The sequence below is a fragment of the Antrostomus carolinensis genome, unplaced genomic scaffold (genome assembly GCF_000700745.2).
Source record: "Antrostomus carolinensis isolate BGI_N321 unplaced genomic scaffold, ASM70074v2 scaffold9957, whole genome shotgun sequence".
Taxonomy (NCBI): domain Eukaryota; kingdom Metazoa; phylum Chordata; class Aves; order Caprimulgiformes; family Caprimulgidae; genus Antrostomus; species Antrostomus carolinensis.
The window spans coordinates 65,853-77,946 of record NW_010328028.1 but is presented as its reverse complement, the minus strand read 5'-3'; the positions used below and the strand labels follow the sequence as shown (position 1 = coordinate 77,946).

General features: G+C 36.2%; 1 protein-coding gene across 1 annotated transcript in view; it reads right to left on the bottom strand.

Annotated features, from left to right (window-relative positions):
* LOC104528166 (guanine nucleotide exchange factor VAV3) overlaps positions 1 to 12,094 on the bottom strand; it is a gene marked incomplete at both ends in the record, with an annotated part of 68,153 nt that overhangs the window by 18,939 nt on the left and 37,120 nt on the right. Inside the window, 8 exons of the mRNA XM_029085986.1 lie at positions 120 to 205; positions 644 to 730; positions 3,239 to 3,307; positions 4,925 to 5,020; positions 6,367 to 6,466; positions 8,504 to 8,607; positions 11,492 to 11,560; positions 11,652 to 11,744. Of these exons, the coding sequence (XP_028941819.1) occupies positions 120 to 205; positions 644 to 730; positions 3,239 to 3,307; positions 4,925 to 5,020; positions 6,367 to 6,466; positions 8,504 to 8,607; positions 11,492 to 11,560; positions 11,652 to 11,744 (704 nt within the window). The remainder of the gene's footprint in view (positions 1 to 119; positions 206 to 643; positions 731 to 3,238; positions 3,308 to 4,924; positions 5,021 to 6,366; positions 6,467 to 8,503; positions 8,608 to 11,491; positions 11,561 to 11,651; positions 11,745 to 12,094) is intronic.

The window sequence follows — 12,094 nt, the reverse complement described above, 5'->3', positions numbered from 1 at the left end:
CTCTGTGAATGCACAGTGAAATGGAAAGAACTCTCAAGAATCATTGAGCTGACCTCAAATCTTAAGAAAGCTATTTAATAGGCTTCTTAAATAACAAACACCATAAGTTGTGCTATCACCTGTCTTGCCTTGCACGTTTGTCTAACGTAGTTATCCTTATTTCCCCATCACCTTGAGGTCTTCCATACTGTAAGAGGGAATGATTCTGAAACAGAAGTAATATGCATGATTCAATATAGCAAAAGTGTCAAGATGACAACACATTCAAACGTTAGACCACTCATTCCTTTTACCCCAAAAAAGGACATTTCAGGCATGAAAACACCATCTTTTCCAATAAAGAATCACTCCATTCCACTTTTGTCTTCAAATGAGAGTTTTTCCCATTACAAAAACACCCAAGTCACTGTACAAATACAAACCCTTAACTACACAAATACAGTTAAGTACACCAGACCCCCAAAATAGAAGATTTCTGTACTTAAATATTTATGTCATTCTAGATCAAGCAAAGCATACTTACACTTACATATCACACCAGGAGTACTGTAACTTCATACAAAATTGAGAAAAAATACATCTATCAATGTATTTGATTTTAAAGTGATTTTTAAAAGTATATAAATTAAAAATATCACATTACCAAGTTCTCTATTGATAGTTGAAACTGTCTAATTTCACGGAGTGTTTCATTATCTCTCTTCACTTCATTTACATATTGAGCCAAGTCCTAGAGCATCAGCAGTAAAAGGGAGGGGGAAAGAAAAAAAAAAATTTTCCATAACAGAACACTTTAATACATTATTTGGTAAATCTATTTCTAATTTTGTCTGACTTATCTGCAGATTTAGTTATTTAAAAAAAAAATCTTTATTGTTTAAGAATAACCAATCTGTATGCTTAAATAAAGGAGGAAAAAAGTTTCTGTATATCTTCAATCACAGTTCCAACTTTCTCCATCATATGTATTGAAACACAAATTTATTAGCAAGAAAGAGGGAAACATAATTAATTGTAGAAAAGAGTTTTTTTTCTGAATTCCATTAATATCTTATTTTCAAGATTAAAGATACAAATTTAATTCACACAGCACACTTATAGTCTGAAAAAGCAGTAAACAACATCCAATATCTGAGAATAAGACAGAAGGTAAATAGAGCATATAGTAGAAAACCCAAGGCAGCTCAAAAGCAGAATGTAAGGTGTAAACATATCATAAGCCTGGGTGCTTATTAGGAGAGAAGAAGCCACTGTCCCAGTAGCAGGATCTTGCTCTTACTGTTATATGGCAGAGAGAAGCCATTACACAGCAGATTTTAAAAGGGACTTTTAATGGGATATACTACCTGAAGTCACAGGTTGAGATCATTATTGTCTGTTTTATGAGAGTATGTACTGTACACATTTCACTAAAGCCTTTAAAATGCTCTGAACATGCTTGAGTAATAGTGACAATTTGCTGAGTCTTCTCTGTTTATGGCTAGAGATGAGGAGTGAGCAGGAGTGGTAATTGGTAAGGTCAGGGATGCTGGGAGCAGCAGCTGGAAAAGGCATTCTGATCTTCACAACTTGCTTTTACAGTTTCACTTCAATATGGACACAAATTCAGAGGGTGGGAGAAAGATACATCTTCTTCCTAAGACCTTTTTAATCGAAACCTAAAAATAGCAGCAATCGTTATGCTAGTTTCCCAAATGAATCTGGGCAGGATACATTCATGCCAGTCTTAAAAGAATTAGTGTAGAAATTAAATAACCTCTTTTCTTGCTGCTAGAAGAAATCTAGTGGCATAATCCTTGCTAGAATTTTCTGTCTTTGGAGACAGTACCACTTTGCTAGCAGTTTTTCCAAACATACTTTATTTTTAAGCAGACACACCAGGGTTTTTAGAAGCAACATACTGATGCTGCACAGTTACTTCTACTACACTGGCAGGGACTATTCTAAGAGGATACAGCAAATCAGGAGGGAAACAATAGTGCAGCCTTAAGGAGTAATATTCATATCTGGGGGGTTTTGCTGGTTGGGGGCAGAGGGGGGTAGTTTTTTGTTTTTTTCAATTGGCTGGTTATGTCCTGTCAGCCAGCACATAACTGTCACAGCCACTCTGGCAAGAAATTTCTTAATTGGTCTTTTATTTTCAGTCCAACAGCTACCAAAAACAATTAAGCAAGCCAGCAAATGGGAAAGAAAGAGAGGGGCAGGGGGAAATAAAAAGCAGAGTTATTTTCCTGGCCAATTAGCAGGAGCCAGGATGCACGGCTTGTCACTAGATGGAAGCAACACTGTGCCATCCTATTTCAGGCGTCTCTTGGTAGCAGATTATCTCTCTGCATTCACTGCACAAAATCGGATGACAAAAACAGGAAGCCAGAAAATCTCATTTGTGAGCTGGTCTGTATTCCTGGCATTCAAGACAGGCAGACATTCACATAATATGAGGCAGCTGTGTGACCAAAACTAACTTAGTCTGACTTCAGCATCTTCTGTGGACCATACAGATTACAACAGAAGGATATAAGACCTATGCCGTATTGGCTTCTTTCCCCTTTTCCCCACAAAAGGTAGAAAAAAAAATTCACAACTCCAGTACATGAATGTCATAATTCTTGCCATAAAGCCAACTGAGGCAGAACTGTGCTTCATTTCTGACGCTGTGCAGAGGAACACATAATGTATTACCTTATATATAAGGCAGTACAGCAATTCTATAAAGCATTTGTTTGTACCATTTGCAGGTGAAAATACAGTGACAGATATCTACCTCCAGAAAGACACTACTGCTTTCAAAGGTAAAGCCACAGAGATCATATTAAGATGACAGAAAAAAGTCTTGTAAAGAAAGATAACTGTCTTCATGTCACTGGGAAACTACTGACCTTGATTAGAATTGACTTACAGTGGTAGAAACATTCCTAAATTTTGGAAGTGAGACTAACTTCATTGAAACACCTGTTTTTCATCTCATTATATGACAGCAAAATGATGTGGAAGTAAACTGAAACACGAAGGTTCGGTTTCATAAACCCATCACTTCAGAAAACTACTGAGCTTGTTTCCCAGACTTGAGCAAAGCCTTCAACTATATATTTGCCCTGACATACTCACGAAGCTCACAGTGACCTGTGAAAACATGTTTGGCTTGCCGTGAGGAATGTTATCTCCTCCAGGAAAATTAGTTCTGAGCTACCATTTTAACTGTCAAAGACATAAATAATTCTTTGCCATGAATACTAACCTTCATTGCATCAAGTGCCAGTTTTAGATTTGCCTTCTCCATAGGATCAGTAGTGTGCTTTACCAGCTCCTGTGGACAGAGCAGTTAAAACTTTTCACTCACTATCTGTCAGTTTATAAACTGAAGTTGCCACTGCTCATCCTCACCCCCTCAAAAAAAGAGAAAAGCCAAAACCAGCAAACACAACTCATGAACTCACCTTTTCATCACCATAGTGAGCAGCCTATAACTGAGTGGGGACTACTGCAAACAGACAATTGTCAAGTGTTTAAGAATGATTGCTATAGAGCCTAAACACTGACTTTAGCTGATAGTGAACCACCATTAGAAGCTAATTTGCTCTGTCTAGCACTTAAACTTGCCAATCAGATCATTACTGTATGTGCACATTGAAAGCACAGGTAAACACTCGAGTACATCATCCCTTCCAAAGTATGCACTTGTCCACAGAGAGGGATGTATGCTGGCAATAAAATCTCAGCTAAACCATGCAGCTGCTTAAAAGAAGTGTACCCTCTCATTACGTCTCAGATAAAGCTGACTCAGAAGACATATTTATATCAAGTGCAAATGTTTAAGGAATTTTTTTAGCCACTTCCCATAAGGAAAATAAAGGCCTTTTTTTTTAGCTTTTTGTGAAGTAAAAAAGCTAAAACTTTCCCATGTTTAATCTCATGGGAAAACAGGTTATTTCTTCTTTATCATTTGAGAAGCTAACATAATAACTTGCTAAAATCCTAGGAAATAAGTACCTATACTTCGCATTACAATTCTAACTATTTACTGGATTTTTGTCTTTGAAAGTCTGTAAAATATTTCTTTCTTGTATGATGTATACTGTAGTATCGCACATTAGAGGGACATATTGTATATCATCTTTTCATAACATACAGGTTGATTATAAAATCATGACTCGGATCTCATAAGTTTTTTTTAAAAAGCAGATGTACCATTCATTTTTTTTTCCAATTTTCCATTTATCAAAATATTGGTGACTCATAGAACTATTTCAAAAAAAAATAGTATCACAGAATGTTATGTTGCTCTGTAGAGTGAAAATTATGTTTTACATACAAGCAGATCTTTTTAAAACGACATTTTACAAGCATCAGCAGGGCTGACAGTCTAATATAGTAATATATTTCTTTGCAGCTGAACTAATGAGTCTCCTGGCACAGCTATCAAATTAAATTTATAAGACTTTCTACCCTTATTACAGTACTAACTGCAAAAGCTAACACTTTGTAGGTTATAACAAGAAGCATTTCAAAATAAATATGGCTTTATTGTAATTTACGACAGCAAAGAAGCATGTTAAAAGTATCATGTAAGTAAGGTCCAGCTTCCACTTTTGGGGGATAATGGTTCACATGGTATCAAAGTACCATGATTATGGTTTGGTACTACTAATCATTTTAAATATACCAAGAATAAAAGGTTCAGATACTGAGGAAACAATTGTGTTTTATTCTTTTTTCCCCAGATATGCTTCAGCTCTGAGGAAAGATCACTGTAAAAAAACCCACACTTGACTGGATTTTATTTCATAACAAATCAGCCTCAAATCTATAGAATTGTCAATCACCTCCCTCTGTTAAAGACCTTTATTTTTCATTCTTACAATCCACCCGTTATAAACAATCAGAGTATTGTTCTCAGTCTCCTTAAATTTAAAAAATAAAATACCTGGAGCAGTAGGTGATATTTTAGCACTCTCTGCATTGGAACCACTAAAAGATCCCGCAATGTAAATTTCCCATTATTGGCCCTCTTGGAACATTCCTAGTTAAAAGCAGAGGAAAGAATGAGAGAAAAAGAGTTAGAAAATAAAAATACTCAAGTGATGTATATGAAAATTCAGTGATATATGGGCCAAGCAACTATATTAAGCTTAAGATAAAGAATATCAACAAAATTAAGGAAAACAGTTTATATGGCATGAGAAAGTAGAATAAACATCACAAAGACAACAGAAATTAGGCATTCCGTTGATTTTTTTGTTGTTTTTTTTTTAAATAAGGACATTGCCTATAAGAACAGTGAAGGCAGCAGATATTACATCTATCCCTAAAAAAGCAAAAGATAATCTTGGAAACCACAGGCCAGTCAGTCTCACTTCAGCCACTGCAAAAATTATGGAGCAAGCCTTCTTGGAAGCAATTTCTGGGCACATGAAGAAGGTGACTGGGACTATCCAGCATGGATTTACCACAGGTAAATGAATGCTTGACCCACTTGACTGCTTTCCACAATGAAACAGCTAGATCTGTGAATGGGTGGAGAGAGTCCACCTTGACTTTTCCAAGACTTTTAATACCATCTCCCACATCACCCTGATATCTAGGTTGGGAAGTTATGCTCTAGATGAATTAACTATGTATATGAAAAACTAGCTAGATAATGAGGCTCAAAAAGAGCAGTGACTAAAGTTTCCTACACTACCTGAGGGACAGTTGCAAGTAGAGCTCCTCAGGGGTCTGTCCATGGACCCCTTCCATTTAATATCTTTAGCAACAATCTGCAGGAAAAGACAGAGGACACCCACAGCAAGTCTGCAAACAACACCACATTGGAGGTGCAGATGACACTCTTCAGGGCATCCCCAACAGAAACCTCACATAAAGGCAACAAGGACAAAGGCAAAGTTCTTCACCTGGTACGCACTAACCAGGGACACACTAACCCCAAGGGCTGAACAGCTAGGGAGCAGCTCTGCTGGAAATGACACAGGGGTCATGGCACATAACAAGCCCTGTGAGGCTGTGGCACCAGGGCTTATTGAGCCTAGAGGTCCTTCCTGAGCGATTCTGCACTTCTGTGTTCTTGGCTGAGATGTCACAATAAACAGAAGGGTATCACTGATTATCACTTCCAGAATAATCCTAACCCTACTGATGTTAGGGCAAAACTCCATTCACGCTAGTGCCAGAATGTGTACTGCAACAGCTCACATATTCACTTGATTAGAGGCTCCAAAAAAATGAAATGAAGAAAAATACATTCACCTGTGAGTCCAGTCACTGTTTCGTCATGAAATTTTTGACTTGGATGAAAGCAGGGCATATTCATAGAAACAAGTGGGTTTTATATATATATATTTACACACACACAATAAAAAATACTGATACCTCTAACTTCAACTTAACATCTTCTTTTGTCTTAGAGATGTTGTCTAAGCACGATATTGCTATCTCCACTTGACTGCAGTACTGGCCATAAATAACCAATCTAAATCAAAGCAAGAGAAAGAATAAAAGGAACATTTGCTTATTTGAAAACAATCCTTGATGATTTTTCATTAATAAATTGTTAACAAACCTCCTTTCAAAAGGAGCAGCGCCTAAATAAGCAAGGATGAGATTTAGCCACAAACTTAAATGGGCAGCATAAATAGAAACAATATTCAGAAGAATACAAATTTGAGCTACCTTCAAAAAGCAGTAAAATCATTGCAATTTCCTTTAATATTGCCATGTATATGTTCTGACAAATACAGGATCATTAAAAAGCAGCTTATCTGCTGCTTAATAGTCTGTAGTATTTACAACACTGTAGATTTCCAAGGTTGTAATGATAAATTCTGTAACACAGGCTTAACAGGATTAATTACATCTATCCTTTAAAGAACCTGTAGGTTACCCAAACTGATTCACCTCCAACAGTTTCTACCAGTATATCCTGTGAGCTCTCAGATCAGAATAATAGTGTGTGAAAACTCAAGAAATTTTCAGTAGCTGTCAAGGGTAGCAATGCTTCTTGAAGGAGCTTGGTTTTATGACAGGAGTTTCTTGACCTTGTTTGGAGTGCTTCTTTCTGCTAGTCCCATTGCAGAGAGAGCTGTTTCCTTTCACCTTTTCATATATTACTTGAGGTGATTCTTTCTGCATGTCTCAATTACCTTTTTTGGGGGTTCCCATGAGCTTTCCATTGGGGTCTCCTAAATTTCTTTTTTTTCTCACCTACTTTTTATCTGGTTTTAAAATTATTTTTTCACAATTGAAGTGATGATTGAAGTATTGATTTAACACTTACTACTTCTGATTACTTTTAATCACTACATGGTTAAGACACTGAGTCTACTTCCATCTGGGCTTTTTTTTTGTATAATATAAACTCAAGGTTTCTTCTCAGTGGCATTTGTTCTCCTTTTAGCACACATCTCGGAAATGCTTTTGAAAGATAAGCATTTTCCAGGGCAACTTCTCATCCCCTAATTCCCTCCTACAGCAGCAGAAAGTCTAACAGCCTGGGAAATAAATATGTTCTGCTCCAACCTAAAAGCTGAGACAGAGAGTCTCTGAAGGCAAGAATGTTTATGGGCAGCCTGGGACACCATCGTCCCTCAGAAAACAACCCTCTTGTTTTAACATTTTCCAGATGCTGCTGCCCAATTTCTCATAAGCCTGTTATTACTGCAACAATCCTCCTTCCTCATCACCCTCAAGCAAATCCAATTAGCTCCCACAGGTCTTTCCCACTCCAGTCCCAGAAGGAACTCATTTTTAACCATAACCCAAGGGTTACTCCAAGGCAGGTCAGCACTGTAGCCCATAGTACAAGTGTTTTTCAGCTAAATACCACAGGCATATAAGCTCATATATACAATCCAACAACTGTTCAGTGCCGGCAGAAAAACAATCTGAAAAGGTGGGTAAAAAAATTGGCAATTAGCCTACAGGGCATGGCATGCTGCCACAGCTATCCTGTTATCAGCTTGGCTGTTTTTCACAGGTTGAAGTTAGAGCATGTTTGCTTTACTGTCACACCTTTGACTGCAGGGTAGGGTTAAGTCCCTAGTCTCGTCTCTCTTCTCTTTTGCACCTGCTTTCACTTCTTTCAAGTTATGACCTTTTCTGTTTTCTTTAACCTGTAATAGCCTTAATATATATCCTTGCCTTATTTTGCCCCCTTCTTCCCCCTTTTGTAACATTTTATCTGTTAAACAATACAGATACATGCTATAAAATACCTGGGATTATTTGCATGAAAAAAAATGCTGTGCAAAACCATTTCAGTTTTGTTCAAAATATAGGTGTTACCTCTCCGTGAAACAATATTGCCAAAACTGGAGGTAAGAAGAGGGGAAGCTCATATAGTAATAGGTTACATTTTTACTTCCCGGTTCAAAACACCAAGTACTAGCTTAATAAGTATACCGATACAGAATTCAATCCTGTTTCAGAAATACTCAAACAAAAATATGGTAAAACACTTCACCAAATTGAGCATAGATTATCACAATTAGTAAGAGTGCATAAACCTTACCTTTCTTTGTAGTTAATAAAAATTTGATATAGGTTCTGATCATTTTTGTTAACAACAGAATCATTGATGTCCTGTGTTAGATTCCTGTGAATTTTCACCAGATCCTTAAAAATGGTAATGAAGGGGAAAGGTTTTTAAAAACAGCATGATTTAAAGCTTTGAATATAAAAATAAATTATTTCATGTTAGATCCATTAATTTCAATAAATTGGCAAACAGATCATTTGAGAGTAGAACATAATTTCAAGGTTTGACACATCTTCCATACAGTGCAACAAGAAAAAAAATCAACTTCAAGAACTACCTATTAGAGACTAATTCATTCTAACTTCGAACGTGCACTGTTAATTCATCTTCATTTTACAATGATAATTTTAAAATTAAGCAAGTCAAGTAAATGCTTTAGTGACAAGATAAAGTAATGATTCATGTCCCTGAGCTGTGAAAAATTAGTTTTGTACATTACATTGGTCAATTAGTGATGTTCTAGTGCTAAGTTAACTGCAATCATAATGAGTTTCTCAATACAGCAGGCAACTAATGGCTGAGAGAAAGGCAAGAATATTGCAGATAGATTTGCTCGCTGAGTATATTAGTAACTCACCTTACTTTTTCACTATTATACAAAAATCTGTAAGCAACTACAGGAGATTACACCAGCCTTAATATTGTACAGATACTGTCAGAGATTCACAAGAAATTAAGTCAAAACAGGTTAAAAAGTTTTAAAATCAGGATAACTGACTGTAAGCAGTGTACAGACCACTGCAATGAAAAACAGATGACTGTTTAAAAAAAGCCATTGAAGATGGTTTAATGAAGTAAATTAAACACTACAAAATAATATGCAATATTGAGTTGTGAACAAAGTAAAAACATTTCACTTCACACTGATGAAAGTTAAGAGTATGCACAAGGTCAATCATCATATTGCAGGTGAGAGAGCAAAAGCTTAAAACAGATCAAATTCAGTTTGCTACCAATTGTATGGCCATATCCTCAGAATTGTAAGTGCAGCAGACAAAGACATTACTATAGAAATGCTTCTTGATTAACATATTACAGGAGCATATTTTCCCAGTAGTGCACAGGGACACAACTAAGCAACAACCTGAAAAACAGCTTAATGTTAAGGGGACAAAATGTCTTTTTGAGCTTCTGTCTCCAATTCAAAGTCAAGTTTTAAATTAAACTGATGTTAACATCATTAGAAGTTAATGGAAGTTCCAGTACTTCGGTATCTGTTACATACACTTCCATTTTTCTTTCCCTCTGTCTGTCCATGCACATGCTGTAATTCAAATACATGCATAGTTGTATATACAAATGCACCTGTGTGTGCACATGTATATACACAGGCGTACATACAAATGCATATATATGTGTACATATACACATAGACATATACGTACACAGATACACAAATATAGAGCCATATATACACTTCATAGGACAGAACTTTGAAATTTGAGCCCTAATGAAAGGCATTCCATAGACTGGTGAGTGGTTTGGGGTTGTTGGGGTATTTTTTCTCTAAAAAAAAATATATTTTGGCTTCAGCAGATGATTTTGTCCAAGAAGCATCTTTCAGAGTCTACATAAAATATAGCATCACCCTAAAGCACTGGTCCTTCACCACAGTCTTTTAACAGGGACAAATCCATCCTGTTCTGAGAACACAGCACTTGCTCTCCACATCACAGTTTCCTGTAGAGCTCTGTGTAACAGCTATTTTTAGTTTAAAGCGAGCTTCCACTGCCCTCCAGCTTTGAGGAACTGCCGCAGAGACAAGGTCTGAGCAGACAAAGTGTTTGCACATATATTGGGCTAACGCAAGCCCTATATTTCTTCTAATGTTTTTGGACGCCTATGAAATGTTACTGGAGTCAGAAATAAGCACCATCTTGGAACAGCAGAATACTGAATGCTCATAATGAAAAGTTAAACAACCTAAGTATAACAGTTTACTACATGTCTTCCTAGTTTCAAATAAATAGGTTTTGTTCTTTTTATTCCTCTTATCTGATGCTCTTACATTTCTTTAACAAGTAGTGAGTAGGCTGAGCTCTCAGTTTCTGCTTGCACCACGTAAGCCCTTTTTCTACTGCTCTGCAGTGTTCCTTGTTGGCTGGCTTTACGCCTTTTAATGCACATAACTCAACGTGCTCGGGCACACAGAGCCTTAGGAAAGAAATTTACAGTAACTTCGGTAGGGCATATCAGGGCTTCTTTGCAATAAATAAGAAACATTAATGTATGCCAGAATATAAATTTGTTTTCAAAAGATAATAGATCTCTATGGGCAACTGACATACTTCCAGACAGCAAGTAGGTTACTGATATCTCTGGCAGTATTTAGGACTAATATTCAAAGAGAAGAAAGTTACAGCAATTGAGATTTAATAGCAGGACAAATATGGCAAGGTGGCAGATATCATCCTGTAATTCATCAGTGTCATAACTGTTGTAATTTAGCTTCTGTCAGGATGGTGCTGGAACAACAACTAAAATATTCCTACAGCCAGGTTCCCACAGAATAAAAAAAATCCACACCACCACTTCCTACAGTCCTGAGACCCTGTGGAATATGCCCAAAGATACAAGGATTTGCAGAGTAGCTATAGAAATCCCCATGAAAGAACCACTAAGCATACAGTGGTAGAAAACTTAACAGTTAAAACTTTGTATCATCACTAAAATACCAGTATATATTAGAAGATAACCCATCTTCTATAAATTATTAGCTTTTAAGGGTCAAAGATACTCCAGTTTATAACCACTCACTATCTGACATGATAATACTATTATTCTCTTATCCTCTTCCCTCAAGCAGAAAAAAAATGAAATAGTGTGCACATCCTTTTCTATCAGGTACCCTAATATCTACATAAATGCATTGTGCACCATATTTCAAATAATCGTTTTGTGCAGGAACATACAACACAGCTATGAACCTTATATCTGTTCATTAAATACACAACTACTTACAGGAATGTTGATGAAAACAGTATCAAACTCTGATGCTGACAGAAACCTTTTCAATGGCACCATGAAAAACTGCAAGGAAAAAAGTATATATACATCGACAATATCATTATATTTTCTAGACTTATAAAAATATGTTACAATTCTATAAGTAGTATCTTACTTTCTCTATTGATTCCAAAGTTTCAGTGTATTTCTCTTCAGTTTGCTTTATTTCAGCAAGACAACAGCTTCTTACATCATTTTCAGTATATTTCTGCAAATACAAAGAAGTCAATTTCAAGTCATTAATAGGCATCTAATGGATAACAAATGTATTTATTTGTTTAGAATTAAGCAATTAGGATAACTGCTTCCTGAAATTTTCTGAGTACTGCAGCCTCCAAAGATGATAGCAATAACCAAGAATATTTTAATGCTCAATTAGCCGATGACTTTAAGAGTTTCACTAAAATTCAGCATCAAAGAAATATTATGAAAAGTTAATGTTTAGACATAAAACACTGAACTCTCTGCACATACTTTCAAAGCTGAAATACAAGGTCACATTTAATTTACATCCACACTGAGAAATCTTATTTAAAATACTCAGCAGTTAATAATTCC